The sequence below is a fragment of the Schistocerca piceifrons genome, chromosome 3 (assembly GCF_021461385.2).
Source record: "Schistocerca piceifrons isolate TAMUIC-IGC-003096 chromosome 3, iqSchPice1.1, whole genome shotgun sequence".
NCBI classification, from domain to species: domain Eukaryota; kingdom Metazoa; phylum Arthropoda; class Insecta; order Orthoptera; family Acrididae; genus Schistocerca; species Schistocerca piceifrons.
Window position 1 is genome coordinate 67,189,808 of NC_060140.1, and position 23,573 is coordinate 67,213,380.

Genomic DNA, 23,573 nt, shown 5'->3' on the forward strand with positions numbered 1-23,573 from the left:
ATTCAGCAGATATGACGCCATAAACGTGTAGATGCGTAAATAATAGCTTTTCTTGAATGGGAGCGCAGTTTATAGAGACTATAACCATGAAGATTGACGGTTTATGCTGTATCATAAATGAGTGTTCCATTCTTTAAAGAGTTGTTAATAGGGATGGAGAGCGTGGGGTAGTGGGAAAAGGGGGGGGGGGACGTACTTACAAATATATTAGCCGTAGAGATCAGCAGTTCTCATTGCCACTAAACATGAACACTTTGAGATACAAACTGGATGTATTCTTACCTGTGCGAATGGGGTACTTTCCAGTCATGAGGGCTGCTCTCGATGGAGTACACACGGGCTGTACGTAGTGGCTGTTGAGGATCACACCGTGATACGCCAGAGCGTCGATGTTTGGCGTCGGGATCTGGTCCGACCCGTGGAAGCTCACGTCGTTCCACCCCTGCAAACAATTTCTATTGATATCCAAATAAGTTCAGCGCTCTAACCGCTTTCAAACGTGATACACACAGCGCGTGAATAGGTAGTGAACCGTGCTCAATACATTAGTCTGAAAAATGCTTCAGCATGTTCCGATTCGAACAAAGGTTAGCATTAGCATGTACTGCGATTTGCGTCATACTAGCTAACCTTATTTCTGACGATATGATCAGGTTTTATGTCCAACGAACACAATAATTCATCAGTAGTTGAAGCTGCTATAATCAATTACTGGTGACGCACTTAGGGAGACCGCTCATTTCATGAATACTCGGCACTGTCGGAGAAGTTGTTCATGCTGGACAGTTTAATTTTGCAATTCGTCTGATAGCAATTTGTTTTTGACGTTGTAGTCTTCAGTCCGGAGACTGTTTAGATGCAGCTTTGCCTGCTACTCTATTCTGTGATAGCCTCTTCATCTCCGAATAACTACTGCAACCTACAGACTTTCAGAATCTGCTTACCGTATTCATCTTTTGGTCTCTCACTACAATTATTTCCCTCACATTTCCCTCCAGTACTAAACTGGTGATTCCTTGATATCTCATAAAGTGTCCTATCAATTTCCTTCTTTTAGTCAAGTTGTGCACAGATTTCTTATATCGCAAATTCTCTACAGTACTTTCCCATAATTTACGTAACCGACCCATCTGACCCTCAACACTCTTCTGTAGCACCACATTTAGAAAGTTTCTATTCGCTTTCCGTCTAAACTGTTTATCGTCCATGATTCTCTTCCACAGATGGCTACACTCCAGACAAATGCCTTCAGAAAAAGGACTTCCTGAATGTTAAATCTACATTCCATCTCAAAAAATGTCTTTTCTCCAGAAATACTTTTCTCCCCATTGCCAGACTACATTTTACATCCTATCTGTTTCGGCCATCATCATTTATTTTGCTGCCAAATAACAAAAGTCATCCACTGCTTTGTCTCGTTTCCTATCTGATTCCCTTAGCATTATCTAATTTCATTTGACTACATTCCATTACACCGGTTTTGCTTTTGCTGATGTTCATCTTATATCCTTCTTTCAAGACATTGCCCATTCCGTTTGATTGCTCTTCTAAGTCCTTTGCTGTCTCTGACAGAATTACAATGTCTTCTCCCTGAACTTGAATTCCTACTCCAAATTTTCCTTGGTTTCTTTCACTGTTTGTTCAATGTATATTGACTAACATCTGGGATAGGCTACAATCTTGTCTCACACCCTTATCAACCACTGCTTCCCTTCCATGTCTTTCCACTATTACAACAGCTGTCACGTTTCTCTATAAGTTGTAAATATCCTTTCGCTCAGTGTATTTTACCCCTGCAGCCTTCAGAAGCTATAAATGGGGGTTTGCCTTTCCTTAATCTACATTCGAAGATAGGTCGAGGTGTTCCTATACTTCTCCTCAATTCAAACTGATCTTCTGCGATGTCGATTTCTACCCGTTTTTCTATTCTTCTATAAAGAATTCGTGTTAGTAATTCGCCACCATAATTTAATAAACTGATAGTTTGCTAATTTTTACTGCTGTCAGCAACTGATTTCTATGCAATTGGAATTACTACATCTTCCTTTAAGTCTGAGGGTATTTCGTCTGTCTCTGCACATCTTGCACATCAAATGGAAGAGTTTTGTTATTGGTGGCTCTCCCGAGGCTGTGACTAGTTCTTATAGAATATCGTCCACTCCAGGCGCATGTTTAGGCTTAGATCTTTCAGAGGTCTGTCAAATTCTTCTCACAGTCTCATGTCTCCCATCTCATTTTCATCTACGTCCACTGCCCTTCCTATAATATTGCTTTCAAGTTCATCTCCCTTATATAGAACCTCTGTATACTCCTTCCACCTTCAGCTTTCCCTTCTTTCCATAGAACTGATTTTCCATCTGAGCTCTTGATATTCATACAGCTAAAGGTCTCTTTAATTTTCCTGCAGGCGCTATCTGTCTTTCCCCTAGTGACAAATGCTTCTAAATCCTTACATTTGTCCTCCAACAATTCCGGCTTAGCCATTTTTCATTTCATGTAATCTCATTTTCAGAATTTCTGTACTCACTTTCGCATGCTTCCTTTGCTGCATTATTAAGTTTTATACTTTCATCAGTTAAAGGAGTTCTACTAGGCCTCGTCTTTCTACCTACTTGATCCTTCTCTGCCTTCAGTATTTCATCACTCAAAGTTACCCATTCTTCTTCTACTGTATTTCTTTTGCCCGTTCTTGTCAATCGTTCCCTAATGCTCTCTCTGAAACTCTCTACAATTTCTGCTTCTTTCAGTTTATCCAGGTCCCGTCTCCTTCAATTCCTACAGTCTTGTAGTTCCTTCCGGTTCAATATACAGTTCATAACCAATAAATTGTGGTCAGAGTCCACATCTATCTCTGGAAATGTCTTACAATTTAAAATCTGGTTCCTAAATCTCTGTCTAAGAAGTATATAAACAGTCTGAAACCTTCCGGTGTCTCGAAGTCTCTTTCACGTTTACTACCTTCGTTCATGGTTCCTAAACTAACTGTCGGCTACGATTAAATTATGCTCTGTGCCAAATTCTACCTGGCGACTTCATCTTTCATTCCTTTCTATCAGTTCTTATTCACCTACTATTTTTCCTTCTCTACCTTTCCCTGCTATCGTATTCCAGCACCCTGTGAAAATTATATTCTCGTGTCCTTTAACTAGCTGAAAAATTTCTTTTATCTCATGGAACACTTCTTCAATCTCTCCATCATCTGCGGAGCTAGTTGGCATGTAAACTTGTCCTATTGTGGTAGATGTCGGCTTTGTGTATCTTGGTTACGACAATGTGTTCACTATACTGAGTAGGTTATCCGCATTCCTGTTTTCTTGTTCATTATTAAACCCACTTCTGCATTACTCCAGTATGACTTTGTGTTTATAAGTCTGTATACATCTGACCAGACCTCTTTTTCCTCGTCTCACCGAACTTTACTAATTACCACTATATCTACCTTCAACCTATCCACTTCCCTCTTTCAATCTTTAACCTACATGCCTGAATTTGGGATCGAACATTCCACGCTCCGATCCGTAGAATACCAGTTCTGTTCCTCTTGATGACGGCATCCTCCTGAGTAGCCCCCAGACGGAGATCAGAATAGGGGACTATTTTACCTCCGGAATATTTTACCCAAGAGGACGCCCTCATCATTTAACCATTCAGTACAGATGCATGTGCTCGCAAAAAATTATGACTCTAGTTTCCCCTTCCTTTCAGCCGTTCGCATCATCCAAATTGTTGCCCCCGCAACTGCAGAAAAGGCTGATGCCCGTCTTCAGGAAAAACACATTTGTCTGGTCTCTCAACGAATACCTCATTCAAAACAATGGATTCGTGATTGTAACGATGGAATCGCAGTTATGAAACTGACCACAATGCTGTTTTCTGAATAATCCTCGAAGATAGGTGACGTGGATTTCTTTATGGAGACTGTCGTCAAAGATTTCCGCATGAGGAAGTGGCGCTAGTTTGCAGATTCAAGCTTAGTCTCAAAGCAGTACTTTTTCACAATGGGAAAAAATTTTTCTTGTTTACGCAGTTAATCTGAAAGAGACATACGAGAACTGCAATTTGCTACTCGCATTTATCCAGTGCAAGAAATACTAACAATGAATATGTGAAAATATCAAGATAAATACAAATTTGTCCAGCATACAGCTCACGTACATAAAGCCCTGCTGATTTTTACCACGTATGGGACAGCAGAGAAAGAAAAACCACTGTCACTGGGAAACGAATTGTCTTTTCAGTAAGCGTTGCTGCCTGGACAGAACAAATTTGTGAACACTCCTCTCGCTGGTTGAATAAAAATGCATCTGCACTGCACATTAAAATGTGGCTTTTTCTTAAAAACTGTGGGAAAAATCTCTTGTTGATTTATCTACTAGGGAGAGACATTCGCACGCATCATTGAAATAAAATTAAAATTAGCAATACTTGTAGCACAGATAATTAGGAAATTAAATTCTGACGAACATTATCTGAATGGTGCTAATGAAGTTGAACGAATAGCGTGATTGACTTTCACAAGTGTCTGCAAGTGCTCTTTAGGTCACCATAGAGCACGCACCTATCGTGATATTGGACAAGAACTACTGACACCATACCTTATGGGATGTCAAATGTCACTTTGGATTTCATCTGGACTTCCTCGTGGATCACCTTGGAGCTGTTAGTGATGAGCAGGGAGGCAATTCCATCAAGATAGTTTTCGAATGCAAAAACGCTGTTAAGGCAAATGGAATACTACAGCCTTGTTTTCTAAGAGGCGTCCCTAACCAAGTATCGCAAGACAATCGTGAAGTAGACATGATCAATTATTTCTCTTGACTCCCATATTACTCGTTTGTGTACTGTCTGTCTTTTGGTTGTTTGAATTTACAAATGTTATTGCGAAAGCGTGTGACTTTGCAGGTACGTACGATGCATAGGCTGTTGTAATCATGTACGAAACCGTTATTACATGAAAACTGAGACTGGATCCATAGAATAATTATCTTCCAGAAACAGAGTATATTATTGCTGCAATCGAAAGAAAGATTTTTTTACTACTGTTACTGCAGTACTACGAATGAAACATAAAAATGTTGTGAGACTTGCTGGTATTACTGACTGAAAATAAAAAGCCAATTAACAGTACGTTAAAAGAAGTGAACACCAGCGGTGAGGAACATGTAATGCAGATAAACTCATAAAACTGAGCAATTATTTTACAGAGCAGTCATGGAAGGTAAAAGTGAAAATTTGTGATGGGCTAGGGAAGGAAGATGATAACTTCTGGCACTTCTGCTGCAAAATTACCAGTAACGTGAAAAGTGAACAAGAAATCGAATAAAAGACAGTTATTGACTTTACAGAACGAGGAATGCATTCTGTGATCCATTAGATAAACATTTAAGATAAAAGATAGTGAAGTCTTTTCTACAGAATGTTGCGCTATATCGTGCTGAGACATGGACAGTGTGGCAGAGAGAGAAGAAATGCTTAGAGGTTTTTGAGATGTGGATCTCGAAAAAAATAGAAAGTATGAATGAATATTTAAAGGACTGAGTGTGTTACAAGGTATGAATGTCAAAAGATAAATAATATTAAGAGGAGCAAAGGGAGGACACAGAATGAGAAGAAAATGTACAATATATGTTGCACTAGGGGGAATGGTGTCTCAGAAGAGGACCCGAGGTAGAAGAAAGTACCAGATACATGACAACATCAAGACACATTCATCATATGCAGGAAAAGTGGCAGAAAACTGGGAGGAGCTGAATGATAACTACCTGCGATCGACCTGCCCGCTTGGCAGAGCGTCTAATCATCGTCATCATCGTCATCATGACAATTCAAGCACAATGGAAGCAGTTAACGATTTGAATGTGAGGTAGGAATCTCTTTCACTGAGCCAAAGGCTTTACTAGAAAATATGGCCTGTGGAAAGAGCTTCAGCTCACCATATTGTTCTTGGTGTGGAGGATGCTAGAGTACATTAACTGGATGTACATGCGGGAATGCAGCTTTACTGTATGATTAAATGATGATGGCGTCCTCTTGGGTAAAATATTCCGGAGGTAAAATAGTCCCCCATTCGGATCTCCGGGCGGGGACTACTCAAGAGGACGTTGTTATCAGGAGAAAGAAAACTGGCGTTCTACGGATCGGAGCGTGGAGTGTCAGATCCCTTAATCGTGCAGGTAGGTTAGAAAATTTAAAAAGGGAAATGGATAGGTTAAAGTTAGATATAGTGGGAATTCGAGAAGTTCGGTAGCAGGAGGAACAAGACTTTTCGTCAGGTGAATATAGGGTTATAAATACAAAATCAAATAGGGGTAATGCAGGAGTGGGTTTAATAATGAATAAAAAATAGGAGTGCGGGTAAGCTACTACCAATAGCATAATTAACGCATTATTGTGGCCAAGACAGACACGAAGCCCATGCCTACTACAGTAGTATAAGTTTATATGCCAACTAGCTCTGCAGATGATGAAGAAATTGATGAAATGTATGATGAGATAAAAGAAGTTATTCAGGTAGTGAAGGTAGACGAAAATTTACTAGTCATGAGTGACTGGAATTCGAGAGTAGGAAAAGGGAGAGAAGGAAACATAGTGCATGAATATCGATTGGGTGAGAGAAATGAAAGAGGAAGCCGTCTGGTAGAATTTTCAACAGAGCATAACTTAATCATTGCTAACACTTGGTTCTAGAAACAGAAAAGAAGGTTGTATACATGGAAGAATCCTAGAGATACTAGAAGGTATCAGATAGATTACATAATGGTAAGACAGAGATTTAGGAACCAGGTTTCAAATTGAAAGACATTTCCAGGGGCAGATGTTGACTCTGACCACAATCTATTGGTTATGAATAAAACTGAAGAAACTGCAAAAAGGTGGGAATTTAAGGAGATGGGTCCTGGATAAACTGAAAGGACCAGAGGTTGTACAAAGTTTCAGGGAGAGCATAAGGGAACAATTGACAGGAATGGAGGAAAGAAATACAGTAGAAGAAGAATGGGTAGCTTTGAGGGATGAAATAGTGAAGGCAAGAGGGGATCAAATAGGTAAAAAGACGTGGGCTAGTAGAAACCCTTGGGTAACAAAAGAAATATTGAATTTAATTGATGAAAGGAGAAAATATAAAAACGCAGTAAATAAAACAGGCAAAAAGGAATGTAAACGTCTCAAAAAGGAGATTGACAGTAAGTGCCAAATGGCTAAGCAGGGATGGCTAGAGGACAAATGTAAGAATGTAGAGGCTTATCTCACTAGGGGTAATATAGATAGTGCCTTTGGAGAAAGAAGAACCACTAGCACGAATATCAAGAGCTTTGATGGAAACCCAGTTCTAAGCCAAGAAGGGAAAGCAGAAAGGTGGAAGGGCGATGTACTTAAGGACAATATTATGGAAATGGAATTGGATGTAGATGAAGATGAAATGGGAGTTATGATACTGCGTGAAGAGTTTGACAGAGCAATGAAAGACCTGAGTCGTAACAAGGCCCTGGGAGTAGACAACATTCCATTAGAACTACTGACAGCCTTGGGAGAGCCAGTCCTGACAAAACTCTACCATCTGGTGGGCAAGATGTATCAGACAGGCGAAATACCCTCAGACTTCAAGAAGAATATAATAATTCCAATCCCAAAGAAAGCAGGTGTTGACAGATGTGAAAATTACCGAGCTATCAGTTTAATAAGTCACAGCTGCAAAATACTAAAGCGAATTCTTTATAGACGAATGGAAAAACTGATAGAAGCCGACCTTGGGGAAGATCAGTTTGGATTCCGTAGAAATGTTGGAACATGTGAGGCAATACTGACCCAAGGACTTATCTTAGAAGAAAGATTAAGGAAAGGCAAACCTACATTTCTAGCATTTGTAGACTTAGAGAAAGCTTTTGACAATGTTGAGTGGAATACTCTTTTTCAAATTCTGAAGGTGGCAGGGATAAAATACAGGGAGCAAAAGGCTATTTACAATTTGTACAGAAACAAGATGGCAGTTGTAAGAGTCGAGGGACATGAAAGGGAAGCAGTGGTTGAGAAGGGAGTAAGGCAGGTTTGTAGCCTCTCCCCGATGTTATTCAATCTGTATATTGAGCAAGCAGTAAAGGAAACAAAAGAAAAATTTGGAGTAGGTATTAAAATCCATGGAGAAGAAATAAAAACTTTGAGGTTCACCGATGACATTGTAATTCTGTCAGAGACAGCAAAGGATCTGGAAGAGCAATTGAACGGAATGGACAGTGTCTTGAAAGGAGGGTATAAGATGAACATCAACAAAAGCAAAACGACGATAATGGAATGTAGTCGAATTAAATCGGGTGATGCTGAGGGAATTAGATTAGGAAATGAGACGCCTAAAGTAGTAAAGGAGTTTTGCAATTTGGGGAGCAAAATAACTGATGATGGTCGAAGTAGAGAGGACATAAAATGTAGACTAGCAATGGCAAGGAAACGTTTCTGAAGAAGAAAAATTTGTTAACATCGAGTATAGATTTTAATGTCAAAATGGTTCAAATGGCTCTGAGCACTATGGGACTGAACTACTGAGGTCGTCAGTCCCCTAGAACTTATAACTACTTGAACCTAACTAACCTAAAGAGATCACACACATCCATGTCCGAGGCAGGATTCGAACCTGCGACCGTAGCGGTCACGCGTTTTAAATGTCAGAAAGTCGTTTCTGAAAGTATTTGTTTCGAGTGTAGCCATGTATGGGAGTGACACATGGACGATAAATAGTTTAGACAAGAAGATAATAGAAGCTTTCGAAATGTGGTGCTACAGAAGAATGCTGAAGATTGGATGGGTGGATCACATAACTGATGGCGAGGTATTGAGTAGAAATGGGGGGAGGAGGAGCTTGTGGCACAACTTGACTAGAAGAAGGGATGGGTTGGTAGGACATGTTCTGAGACATCGAGGGATCACCTATTTGGTATTGGAGGACAGCGTGGAGGGTAAAAATCGTAGAGGGAGACCAAGAGATGAATACACTAAGCAGATTGAGAACAATGTAGGCTGCAGTAGGTACTGGGAGATGAGGAAGCTTGCACAGTATAGAGTAGCATGGAGAGCTGCATCAAACCAGTTTCAGGACTGAAGACCACAACAACAACAACAACAACATGCGGTTGTGTATCACATCGATCACAGTGCTATAATGCCTGGAAATGAAACTGCAGAGCTTCGAAATCGGTAGAAAGAAAACAGTAAATAGTACATAGAAATGAGAGCAGACGAAATAGTAAGATTTTTTGTTCTTTTTCCGCCACAATTAAAGAAATACCAGGCCAATTCTCCTCTTTTTCCACGTCTTTTACTGTCCGTCTAGACATAGACATAGACATATACTCAAAAATCCTACAACGGATTCTACGAGCGTTTTGTTAATTTTCACTACTCTTTCTTCGTAACGTTGAAAGTATTTTATTCACATCGTAATGAATTTCACATTTGCTCCATTACGACCCATCAATTCATATTAGGCATTGCCTACACTAGAGTCATGTGCGATATATGATAAACGTAAAACGATTTCCCAGTTTAGGGATCCGAAAACGTCGACTAAAGTAGTTTAGTGTTATTGGGTGCTCTTTACCTGAATCCTTTCTCAGTTCTCAGCTTTTCACTATCCTGATTACGTCTACTGGAAGTTCTGGCTATTAGAATGTAGGCAATAGTGAGTCACTACAACAATGCAGTGACTTAAATTTTCTTCTAATAACTTTAGCTGTCTGGAAGCAATTCCACGCTTGTGTTGTTACTCGTTATGTCACTTCGTCTGCATCGTACTGTCTCATCGAAGGGATGTGGATAAGCACAGGAGAGTAGCAGGTGGAAGACGGCATTAATTAGCAAAGGTAGTAACTTGGAAAGCAAGATTTATTCATAATTTCATCGAATGAGATTTTAACTCTGCAGCGGAGTGTGCGCTGATATGAGACTTCCTGGCAGATCAAAGCTGTGTGCCGGACTGAGACTCGAACTCGGGACCTTTGCCTTTCGCGGGCAAGTGGGCTCCCAACTTTTTATGTTTACTTTTTTTTTACATTTAAACAGGAACCATAGAAAACAAAGAAACTACCTTTCTATTGGTATTATAAATGAGATTAACAATTTCGTTACATAGATACATACATAATCTGAAAGGATGACTATTAACCAGATTGATGTAAAATTAACATTGTGATAAGTAGTAAGCTTTGGAAGGTAAACATACGTCAGAAAGAAAAACATGCAATAAAATTACGTTAAAGGAATAAACTTCTTTAACCATGCTTCAAACTCCAATGAATATCTTTTACAAATTAAAGCAAATCCTGGTTCACATAAAACATATTTCTCTATTGCTTCAAGCTAGTGAACTGAACTTTATTCTCGAAAGAAAAAACACACATTACAATGGAGAATCGTATTTCCAACCACTCCTGCTGTTCTGTTATCCGGGAATGTCTTCTCGTAAGTACAATGTATCCACCGATTCTTATCCTTCCTTTCGTGGTTTCTTAGCATCGATAATTTAACTTCTCCTACCCTGGACGTTCCAGCTATGCGGGGACTCTTGAATCGCACTCCGTAGGAAGTTAGAGATATACTATCGGTATTTCGGATCGTTCACGATCTTTAGATGTTGTTCCTGTAGAAAAGTCCAGAAGTCCATTAAATTCTTCGGGCCATCTCTGAACAAGTAGAGCATCGTCTGGCCTCGAAGCCATATTACTGCATACGTTTTCGTGCGTGGGTAGTAAGTGCCGCCCGGGAAGAATATAACCCCTAATTCAATGTTGCTTTGTCCCATTCGGAGAAAGAATGCGATCATTCGTGTCACCAAAAGCCACACTTCTGCCAAAGGGCCACATATCAGGCGGTGTTCATCGTTGTCCACAGTATGGCACAGAGGGCACAATGGCGAATCTGTCATATGAATCGCATGGGGTCTGGATCGGTGACATTTTTACCATTTACTTTTAGGTACCACGTTGAACGTGTCTCTGTGTCTAAGGAAACGTGGTGTATCGATCGCCGTTCTACTTCTTGACAATTGATACGTGGATGCTTCCTCTCAACAGGATTACTGTGCCGTCCGGTCATTAGTATCCTATATACACTCCTGGAAATTGAAATAAGAACACCGTGAATTCATTGACCCAGGAAGGGGAAACTTTATTGACACATTCCTGGGGTCAGATACATCACATGATCACACTGACAGAACCACAGGCACATAGACACAGGCAACAGAGCATGCACAATGTCGGCACTAGTACAGTGTATATCCACCTTTCGCAGCAATGCAGGCTGCTGTTCTCCCATGGAGACGATCGTAGAGATGCTGGATGTAGTCCTGTGGAACGGCTTGCCATGCCATTTCCACCTGGCGCCTCAGTTGGACCAGCGTTCGTGCTGGACGTGCAGACCGCGTGAGACGACGCTTCATCCAGTCCCAAACATGCTCAATGGGGGACAGATCCGGAGATCTTGCTGGCCAGGGTAGTTGACTTACACCTTCTAGAGCACGTTGGGTGGCACGGGATACATGCGGACGTGCATTGTCCTGTTGGAACAGCAAGTTCCCTTGCCGGTCTAGGAATGGTAGAACGATGGGTTCGATGACGGTTTGGATGTACCGTGCACTATTCAGTGTCCCCTCGACGATCACCAGTGGTGTACGGCCAGTGTAGGAGATCGCTCCCCACACCATGATGCCGGGTGTTGGCCCTGTGTGCCTCGGTCGTATGCAGTCCTGATTGTGGCGCTCACCTGCACGGCGCCAAACACGCATACGACCATCATTGGCACCAAGGCAGAAGCGACTTTCATCGCTGAAGACGACACGTCTCCATTCGTCCCTCCATTCACGCCTGTCGCGACACCACTGGAGGCGGGCTGCACGATGTTGGGGCGTGATCGGAAGACGGCCTAACGGTGTGTGGGACCGTAGCCCAGCTTCATGGAGACGGTTGCGAATGGTCCTTGCTGATACCCCAGGAGCAACAGTGTCCCTAATTTGCTGGGAAGTGGCGGTGCGGTCCCCTACGGCACTGCGTAGGATCCTACGGTCTTGGCGTGCATCCGTGCGTCGCTGCGGGCCGGTCCCAGGTTGACGGGCACGTGCAACTTCCGCCGACCACTGGCGACAACATCGATGTACTGTGGAGACCTCACGCCCCACGTGTTGAGCAGTTCGGCGGTACGTCCACCCGGCCTCCCGCATGCCCACTATACGCCCTCGCTCAAAGTCCGTCAACTGCACATACGGTTCACGTCCACGCTGTCGCGGTATGCTACCAGTGTTAAAGACTGCGATGGAGCTCCGTATGCCACGGCAAACTGGCTGACACTGACGGCGGCGGTGCACAAATGCTGCGCAGCTAGTGCCATTCGACGGCCAACACCGCGGTTCCTGGTGTGTCCGCTGTGCCGTGCGTGTGATCATTACTTGTACAGCCCTCTCGCAGTGTCCGGAGCAAGTATGGTGGGTCTGACACACCGGTGTCAATGTGTTCTTTTTTCCATTTCCAGGAGTGTATGTCACGCTCCGCTGCAGGTCTGGTTTCCGGCCAGCCGTCTGAACTTTGCTCCAGTCTATAAAAATAGTGCGTATATGCTGGAGTGACAGGGAAATGTGCTGAACCGCCCCTGGCGCCGTTTGAGAAATTGGTGCTAGTTCTTCTATTAAGATTCCTGTCAAAAAAGACTGGTGTCGTCTCCATAGTTTTAACATTGTGCTGATATATAGTGCCACCGCTCGATCACGAATATGCGCAAGACCAAGTACACCTCTACTTAGAGGGAGGCTAAGAGCGTCGTATCTTACTTTAAACAGTAGACCTACACTCAAAAAGGAACCCAACGCCGCCAGTATTCATCGTGCTCTCGTCACCTTCATTGTGAGTACTTGAGGGAAATACGGAATTCGTGACGCCAGGTACGTGTTAACATACGTGACACGTTGCATCATGTCTGATGCCCGTCCGGACTGGCTGTAGTAGTACGTTGCTGTGCGATATATGTCGTTGGTAAAAACAATACCTAGGCATTCCAGGGTATCCATGGGCCGTAAGGGTGCTACACATTCTTCAGTTAGTCCAACACTAATATTCATCGCTACAGACTTGTCAATATTTATACGGCTGCCAGTGGCCGTTCCATATTCGCGTATCCAATCTAAAGCCACACTCATTTCGTTTTCATTCCGTACTATCAGCACCAGGTCATCCACATATGACTTTCACGTAAATGTATATCCTTGAAAAGTCAGTCCTGTCAAGCGGTGTCGTAGGCCGAAAAGTAACGGGTCGAGAGCCAGTGCATATAATGTCGTTGATAAGAGACATCCTTGTCTCAATGATCTGGTCATGGAAATCTTCTGCAAGATATTTATGGCTAACTCTATCAAAGGATTGATCAAAATCTATTGATGCTAGTGCTGCACGAAGGCGGCACGCATTGCTAGGGTGATCAAATCGCGATATTCAACAAGCGCCGTCTGGATGTTGTTATCTCCGCCGAGCGAAGTTTGATCAAGTGAGAGTGCTTGCCGCAGTACTCTTCGGACGCGTGCTGCTAATAATCTGGTGAATATTTTAAAGTCGCAGTTAAGGAGTGTCAGTGGTCGGTAGTCCCGTATCTGTGTACCACCCGAGGGTGTGTGTATCGGGATAATTAGCCCCTCCACAAAAGCCGGCGGTAAGGGCACGTCAGGAGACATTGATTTGCGGCAGATAGTAGTCCATCGTGGTACTATCACATAGCTAAAGGTCCTGTAGAATTCCAGAGGGAGGCCATCTGGTCCCGCAGATTTGTTCACCGCTGCCCTACTAATAGGCTCCACAATCAGTTGTGCTTCCGCCCTTGCGTCAACAGTGCAGAAAATCATATGCATAACTTCGTTAATGGCCGCCACACCGGTGTCCACTGCGGTGTACAGCTGAGTGTAATGTTCTATAAAGGCATTTTTTCTTGTTGTGATGTTAGGTGTCTGCCATCATCCGTGTCCACAGCTTGCACTAGGGCTCTTTGTCGCCTTTTGTTTTCGTTAATGATGTGATATATCGATGGGCGTTCTCCTGCAACCCGATCTAGTGTCCCCGCCCTGAACTTCGAGGTAGCGTCGGAAGATGGATACAATTTTGGCCTTTGCTCGTCCGCCTCTTGCCGCTCCGGAGAAGGCATTTGTTCGGCGCATATCCGTAGCACCGTGAAATAGGAGTCCATCGTCTGACGTCGCCACACTGCCTGCTCGCGACAGTATATCATTGCACGGCGCAGCGCCTGTTTGGCGCAACCCATCAGCCCACTTAGGATCGTGGGATACGACCGAAGGCGTCAATCGCAAGTTCTCCAAACATCTTCAATGACGTCTCGACAAGCTGGGTCCCGCAGGTGGGCGACGTTAATTTTCCAAGGACCGCGGCTACGCCACCCTTGCTGTCGCCAGAGGAAGATTGTACATTTTAATGCTGTATGGTCGGTATAGGCTGTAGGCCACAGCTCTGCTTCCAGGGCGTTAAGATTGCGTGTGACTTAAATTCGGTCGAGACGACTAGCGGAATGACTTGTTCTATGGCTGTACCCAGGACAGAGGCCATGGTCATGATCCCAGATGTCAACCGGATACATACTCTTTGTTGTGGCGTAACAAGCTAGCTACGCCACACTGAGAAGGGAGCCGAAAGGCACGCGTACACACACGCCGACTGGCGTCAAGTCTGGAACAGGATACGTTATGACTGCTATAAAGAAAATACGTAGCTTTGGAATATAATTAACTTTTAATCACTCCTTGTGATACATCTCTCTTGACTATACAAATGAGACTCGTAAGATACATGCACTGTTACAATTGGCGCCTTGCTAGGTCGTAGCCATGGACTTAGCAGAAGGCTATTCTAACTGCCTCTCGGCAAATGAGAGGAAAGGCTTCGTCCGTATTGTCGCTAGCAATGTCGTCCGTACAACTGGGGCGAGTGCTCGTCCGTATCTCGAGACCTGCCTTGTGATGGCGCTCGGTCTGCGATCACACAGTGGCGACACGCGGGTCCGACATGTACTAAATGGACCGCGGCCGATTTAAGCTAACACCTAGCAAGTGTGGTGTCTGGCGGTGACACCACACTCTTCACCAACATTCGTAATCCCGGGCACGGGGTACATGGACGAAATTGGTCTTTCGCTGCAAGTACACAATTAAATTCGCCACCTAGGATTAATCGTCCGTGTCGACGTTGTGAGAGAGGGGCAATTTCATCTGCGAAGAATCGGGAACACTCTCGCCTCCTGTCTGTACCGGACGGTGCACAGATGTTGATGAGTCGTACATCAGATACTGTCATTGCTAATCCCCGTGCCAACGGTAGGTACACTACATCCTCTGCCGTGATGCCTTCTTTAAGAAGTATTGCTATGCCGCTGCCAGTTTCGGTAGCGTGTAATAGACAGGATACGTACCCGTACACGACAGGAAATTCATCGACGTATACTTCTTGTAAGAGGGCGGTGTCGATGTCCGCTGCTTGGAGCATGTCTTTGAGTAAGGCCATCTTAATCTGCGACCGTATATTATTGATAAAAGCAAGTCGATATTCTTCGTTCCGTCGCATGTACAGGGTGATTCAAAAAGAATACCACAACTTTAGGAATTTAAAACTCTGCAACGACAAAAGGCAGAGCTAAGCACTATCTGTCGGCGAATTAAGGGAGCTATAAAGTTTCATTTAGTTGTACATTTGTTCGCTTGAGGCGCTGTTGACTAGGCGTCAGCGTCAGTTGATGCTAAGATGGCGACCGCTCAACAAAAAGCTTTTTGTGTTATTGAGTATCGCAGAAGTGAATCGACGACAGTTGTTCAGCGTGCATTTCGAACGAAGTATGGTGTTAAACCTCCTGATAGGTGGTGTATTAAACGTTGGTATAAACAGTTTACAGAGAATGGGTGTTTGTGCAAAGGGAAAAGTTCTGGACGGCCGAGAACGAGTGATGAAAATGTAGCACGCATCCAGCAAGCATTTGTTCGCAGCCCAGGAAAATCGACTCGCAGAGCTAGCAGAGAGCTGCAAATTCCACAATCAACTTTATGGAGAGTCCTACGAAAAAGGTTAGTTATGAAACCTGAACGTCAACTACCCGAGGCCCGTGACAGAGCACTTCATCACTGGCCTCCAAGATGCCCTGTTCTTACCCGCTGCGATTTTTTCTTATGGGGGTATGTTAAGGATATGGTGTTTCGGCCACCTCTTCCAGCCACCATTGATGATTTGAAACGAGAAATAACAGCAGCTATCCGAACTGTTATGCCTGATATGCTACAGAGAGTGTGGAACGAGTTGGAGTATCGGGTTGATATTGCTCGTGTGTCTGGAGGGGGCCATATTGAACCTCTCTGAACTTGTTTTTGAGTGAAAAAAACCTTTTTAAATACTCTTTGTAATGATATATAACAGAAGGTTAAATTATGTTTCTTTCATTAAATACACATTTTTAAAGTTGTGGTATTCTTTTTGAATCACCCTGTATATCGTCCATGGGTGCTTACGCCGCCTGCTGTTGTACTGGCACGTTACGTTACCCCGTCCTGCCCGCCGTCGTTGGACATAAGTTGAACTTTAGAGGGGCGCCGCCCCCGCCGTGTCGCCAGTTGCGACTGTCGGTGGGTCCCTTCCACAATCATCAGCCCACTCTCCTTGGGACAAGTTTTCCGTGGGCTGAGGCTCGCCAGCCACGTCTCTCTGTTGCTCCTCTTCTAATGCTGGTTAGTGGGAGTGGACTGCAGGTTGCCGTGCGTTGTCAAGGTTTTCAGGTCACTCTTCACGTATGCTGCTTTCGAGACAGTGGACTTCTGGACCCTCTGTAAGGTGGCCGTCTTCCTCGGTCCTTTCTTGATCGTCGACGTGCATACGTAGTAAGGAGTCGTCCGAAGGGGCTAGACGTCGTTTCTTGCGCCGTTTTGGAGACCGTTGCTTATGTGTGTGCGGTTCGTATCCGAATATGGGTGAGTGTCTCTGTCACCACTGCTGTCGGTAACGAAGACAGCCGTTGGCACTATTCGACTGTCGATGATTACGGAACACATTTGCATATGTGAGAGGGAGAGACATCGCCACAGGTATTGCTAGACCTTAACCTGTCGGTGTCTGTGCAATTCTTCGTTGGAGACACGTTGAGCGAACGTGGCCTTCCTGACCACAACCTGAGCAAGTTTTCGGCTGACCGTCGTAAATGACTATGGCTCTGCAGCCTCCAGTTGTGAAATAAGAAGGCACATGTTTTGATAGCTCGATCGGTATTTGTCGCACACCATTAAGTGCCGGATATGTGGTGAAGGTTGTCCATTTTTCTGTTATGTGACTAAGTACCCGTCTGTATGGTTGTAGCGCGTTAACCAACATCTCAACCGGAACCTCAAATGGTAGCTCAAACACTCTTACAGTCCCGCATGATCAGTTGCTACCGTTCCGACATGGCCGTCTGAATGTTTAAATTTAAGTCCATCTTTACGGTCGCATACTATCTTGTCATACATCGTGTCGTTGATCAGTTTGACGTAGACCACATTGCGTATGATAGAGAAGTGGACGCAAATCGTGTCTTGTGGTTCAATTTTAATTTCTTCATTTAGAAATCGCTCTATTTCAGATGCATTCGGCCGCGCAAATTCATCATTAAAGCTGATCTTGATTGTAGATTGTCGGTACGAATGAGCCATTCCAGCTCGAAAGCGCAAGCACTAGCGAAAGCTAACGCGAAGTAAACAATCGCGTACGCCCTAAGCACCGCGGCAGCGGCGTAAACAGACGTCCGCGCCGCACGACTGCGGAAAGCAGACTGCCAACTGTTACCCAAGCACGACTCACCACCCGTCCCCACAGCTTCAGTTCTGCCAGTATCTCGTCTCCTACCTTCCAAACCCCACACAAGCTCTTCTGCTCTTGGTAGAGCATTTACCCACGAAAGGCAAAGGTATCGAGTTCGAGTCCCGGTCCGGCACACAGTTTTAATCTGCCGGGAAGTTTCAGATAGTATCTCAATCGACCAGACAACCTGAAAAGATTCTCATCACTGTTCATGCAAGTGCCTGCCAATCGTCGATTACGAGAACGTATTGGTGTTGTAATGTTATGAGTAATTAGTCTTTTTTGATAGTATGAGTCGCTTCGAATTAAGTCCAGATGAATTATTCATTACTGGTATTTCTGTTTGAATTATCAGTGCTATTTGTCATTCAGCATAATGAACAAGTAATTATACTAGCGCACTAAAACCACAGATCAATTCAGACTTGTTGCATAGATACTTACAAAACCACACACACACCCTGACCGTGTAACCAACATCCTTGTTGTGGTGACAGAAATATCTTGCGCAGGCATTTGGACCATCTTATAGGAAAAACAAGAAATTTGTCTGTGTTTATAAAAATGTAAAAATTACCGGATGACCTCATGCCTTCCTGCTAGCGACAGGCTGACAAACGCCTATTTCAATTTTTGGACTGTAACATTTCTACGTATTTCGGATGTAACACTCTGTAATAATACGGAAGTATTAGTTTTAGGTAAGTTACTTATATAACCTCCCAATAACCATTTAGCTGCTCATCAGCAAGAGTGTAAAGGAGTTACTATAACTGTATCAGAACATGGCACAAATTACGGTGGTTTTATTAACGTGCTCACTACTTGCATTGAGAGTTATCGAGGAAAACGAATTTAAACATTCTTTTTACAATTTCTTGTTAGCTCTTAACCCCATAATTATAAGAGATCCCACCGTTATCCTTATCGTTGGTTATCGGACTATAGGCGGAGGGGGATTTACTTCACCAACGATGAGACAGAAAACTAATACGTAGCTTAACTCTAGTTGTCATGAATTATCATTTACTGCAAAATTTGTAGTAAATTTTGGCAATGTTCTTCTGAAATAAAACATAATGTCCTTCAATTTATTTTACTCAATGGTAAAACGCCCCTAACAGTATGGCACTCATTCACTTTGATGAAACAGACAATTTTCAAAATTAACTTTAAAAGGCACGAACGAATCAATAGTTTACCCCAACGGAATATTTCCTCAACGCGTTTTAGACACTTTGCAATTCAAATTGGTGTATTTATGTCTCGAGACTTTTTCGTTACACGCCCACTCGCCCGACACCGCTCCACAACTGCCTTCTCGCCCTCACTACTAATTCACATTGTCGATGCAATACGAATATAGTCTTTCAGCCAGAAAAGGCGAGACGCTAGCGCCTGCTGCCACGTAGCTGCCTCGCAAGGATGTCGATCACGATGTTCTTACAATGTTCACTATTTATTGTACATATTCATGTACGTACATACTACAAAATCCATAGTTCTTTATATAGTGGATGTTACCTCATAGCAAAATTGCCTGTTTCATCTTTTATTTCATCCGTGTTCTGAGGAAAAGGTGACTATGTGCCTCAGTACATGCCCTAATCACCTTCTCATCTGTCACTTTATCCTCATGATCCCAACGCGTAATACGCGATTGTTACATCAGGATTGTCCAACAATCTTCTTCGAATACAACATGGTTTCTCGACAACTACGTCGTCTTCCTTCCACGGTTTACCATTTAACTTCCCACAGCATTTGCATCACACTTTCAAATGGGACGAATCGACCTGTTACTATCCTTCCAGTGTGTCGTGGAATTTTTCGATCTCTTTTGCGCTGACAATATAACAAGAATGTTATGATGGTTCTGTTAACTGTATGAGTACTCACGATATTTGTCATTGTGGAATTCTTGTTTTTCCTGAGAAAAAAATCAGCCATGGGAAAGTGCAAAATTTTAGCATCAAACCTGCATTGTTTAAAGACTGGAATGGATTTTGAAGGAGTCATTGTGTGTGGTGAAAAGCTATCGGCGCAATTACTTATTGTTGAAGCATAAACTTGGATGCTTTGTTACGTAAGTTCAACAGATTGTTGTTGATTCGTAATGTGGATGTACGGTGTTCTCCCGTGTAGAAGAATGGTAAAGTTAAATAGGTAGAATGAGTAAATTAGAATGTTAAAATTGGCAAATGGTAATAATAATAGTAACAAAACCAATAACTATTTTAATCTGGTCAGTAGTAGTATAACGTACACTGACGTAAAAAAAAAAGAAGAAAGAAAGAAAAGGTTGCAGCATGAAGAAGGAGTTGTGCGACATGAGCGGAAGTTGGTAGTCATGTTCTTACATCTGAAAGACTCAAATTTCACGCCAGTCGCATAAGAGTAGCTTCAGTAGTGTTAGTATACACTGTGAGGATCGCGAGCTTTAGTTACGTTTAAGAGTGACCGTGTCGGGATGATGTTAGTCAAAAATGCTTTTAAGGGAACATATACGCAACTATCAACATCTCACTGAGTTTTAACGAGACCGTATAATATGGCTACGAGAAGCAGGGTTTTTCTTCCGCTATACTCCAGAAAGACTGGGCAGGAGTACAGTCACTGTAAATGACTGCTGGCACGGTGATAATGAGAATGTACTCCGGACGGCCAGATGGCAACCGAAGACCATCGTGTTCAGTGTGTGGCTCTAGCGCATCATAATGCATCTGCAGCAGCAATTTTAGCAGAAGTTGGCACCACAGTGACACAACGAACTGTTAAGGATGGTTACTTCAAGGACAGCTCCCAACCAGACACCCTGCAGCGTGCGTTCCACTGACCCCAAACCACTGGCATTTACGAGTTCAGTGGTGTCAGGCGAGATACTATTGGAGGGCGGGTTGGAGGCCTGTTATGTTTTCTGATGAAAGCTGCTTATGCCTCGGTGACAGTGATGAAAGTGTGTTCGTTAGGGCCTGCGACCAACCTACCTGCGTGCTAGACACACAGGATCTACAACTGGAGTTACGGCTTGGTGTGGAATTCCGCATGACAGCAAGAACAGTGTCGTGATTATTCCGAGCACCATGAGACACTGTACGTAGTCTGATGATTCGACCAGTTGTGCTGCCATTCATGAAGAGCTTTCCAGAGGGCGTTTTCGGATAGGATAACGCTCGCCCACATACCAATGCTGTCTCCAATCGAGAATATATGGGACACGAAACTTCCTGGCAGATTAAAACTGTGTGCCGGACCGAGATTCGAACTCGGGAACTTTGCCTTTCGCGGGCAAGTGCTCTACCAACTGAGCTACCCAAGCACGACTCACGCCACGTCCTCACAGCCTTACTTCTGCCAGTACCTCGTCTCCTACCTTCCAGACTTTACAGAAGTTCTCCTGCGAACCTTGCAGTTGGTAGAGCACTTGCCCGCGGAAGGTAAAGGTCCAGAGTTCGAGTCTCGGTCCGGCACACAGTTTTAATCTGCCAAAAAGTTTAATATTAGCGTACATGCCGCTGCAGAGTGAAAATCTCATTCTGGATATATGGGTCATCATCGAACGCCGACTGCAACGTCATCCACAAACAGCGTTAGCCGTTCCAGAATTGAACGACCAAGCGTAACAGACATGCAAGCCCATACCACAAACTGACGTCAGGCACCTGTACAACAAAATGCATGCACATTTGCATTCAACATTTTGTCAGTTACAGTGGTTATTGGTGTCCCAGCATTTCTTAATTTGAATAATTTATCTCTCTCTTACTTTTACCTGTGGCCTTGCAATGTTAAACACTTAAATATCTTCCATAGATAAATGTATTCTCGAAATTTCATTACACTAAATGAATTATGTTTCAGTATCCCGACATTTTTTCCGTCAGTGTATATTATTAAACTGCTAGGACGGCCAACTCGTCATCCATTCCAGCTGCAGGCAACCTCTCTAGGACTTCCAGTGGAAAGAAAAATTTGGGTATCAATATTTCTCGTAATTATTGATCACATTTAAAAATTTAAATTACTGTCCTAGGCTTTCATTAAGAGGTAGATAATCTCCCGTTGAAATGTTAACGCGATAAGTTAAGTATTAAAGGTAGAAATAGTACGTGTATTGAGCCAGTGAACCTCACAGTGTGTGAATCACCCGGACTAAATTCATCCAGCATTTCACCCAAAATGAGAGCACATAGTGATTTGCTACTTACAGACCTTACACATACTTTCAGATCTTCTCTAAACTCTTTCTCGATGAAACGCCCCGCAAAATATGGGACCAAACTGCTGAGTCCATCGATCCTTACACACTAGTTTGTCTAACTTAACTTACGCTAAGGAGAACACACGTACCCATGCCCGAGGGAAGACTCGAACCTCCCCAGGGAGGCGCCGTGTGAACCGTGGCAAACCACCTAAGACTGCGCGGCTATTCCTTCTTTTCTGCTACATCTGTTCACACCACATTATGCACTACAGGCACCACATATATCACTGAATGAATCTGCAGAATTTTATCAATGTACAATACACAGTTTGAGAGAAATGGCGTCATAAACATTCATGTGCGTGAAAAGTTGGCTTCTTTTATATTGGAGCGCAAAAATTTCATACGTTAACTTATTTGTAAAGTAATAAGACGTTTGAAATTATTGTATACCAATGAGTCACATTAATTAAAGAATTCGGGTGACGTAACTTTTCTTCATACTCTAGTATACTCGGTAACAAATTGCATAAAGCGTTTGCGCTGTACTGAACTTAATAGGCATTTGTTACGAGAATGAAACGACAGCCCGCTTGCACAACTGTCAGGCGTAGAATCTCTTACCAGGTCATCAGCGAAGATGAAGATGATGTTGGGCTGCTCTGACGCCGCTATAGCACCTTTGGATTCCAAAAGGACTAAAACCCACACGGCAGCTAGCAGCAGGCACATCTTCTACTGCAATCAGCCAAAAACAAATTGATTACGAGGCGTAGAGTTCGAGTAGATTTAGCTTTGGCAGCAGTAATCTAGGCGCGCTGGGCAAACTACGCAAAGTGTTTGGCAAAGATTTATTGGTGTATATCACATTTTGGCATTGCAACACTTACAAAATAGGGACACCAACGTCGATTTTACCAGAAAATTTGTATTAAACTTGTGAGTGGTCAGAAGTCAATAAGTAATGCCCTGTAACAAAACAACTGCTTATGGAAACGCACATGGACGACTAATACTGAATACGCTCCCACTAGCTGTTTTCTGGCAACTTCCGCCAGTAATCACCGCAAATGCCAAACAGCACAACCAAAAGTCACACAAAACGTCACACTTTACGTTTCCGAGGAATTAAATATAATTTATTGTGGTCCATTAACCAAGCGATATCTGCCTCATTCATTAAACACCACTTTGTGACAGAGCTGCTTAATCGATAATAGAAGCAAAGTCCATCGCGACACCTAACGACAAACTCTTTGAATCCAACTGAAAATTTGCATTGGGTGAATTCCATGTTTTATGCATAAGATATATTTATAACAACAGTAAAATATTGTTGACTGCTTGTTGATCCCACAGACACAAAACGATCCTTCCAAAGCCGTATTGTACGTTTCCTATTTCAAATGTCGGTGACAGTATAATTCAATGAAATGACTGTTTTGAAAAGTAACATTTACTATGCAGATGCTGGATATTAAAAACTCTTACAACTATAATCTAAACGCGTCAGATGAATAAATATCACT

General features: G+C 43.1%; 1 protein-coding gene across 1 annotated transcript in view; it reads right to left on the reverse strand.

Moving 5' to 3' along the window:
- Positions 1 to 22,776, reverse strand: part of LOC124788395 (arylsulfatase B-like) — an 87,744-nt gene extending 64,968 nt beyond the window's left edge. Inside the window, exons 1-2 of the mRNA XM_047255661.1 lie at positions 22,669 to 22,776; positions 283 to 442 (exon numbers count right to left, since the gene is read on the reverse strand). Coding sequence (XP_047111617.1) covers positions 283 to 442; positions 22,669 to 22,776 — 268 coding nt within the window. The remainder of the gene's footprint in view (positions 1 to 282; positions 443 to 22,668) is intronic.
- Between the last annotated feature and the right edge of the window lie 797 nt (positions 22,777 to 23,573).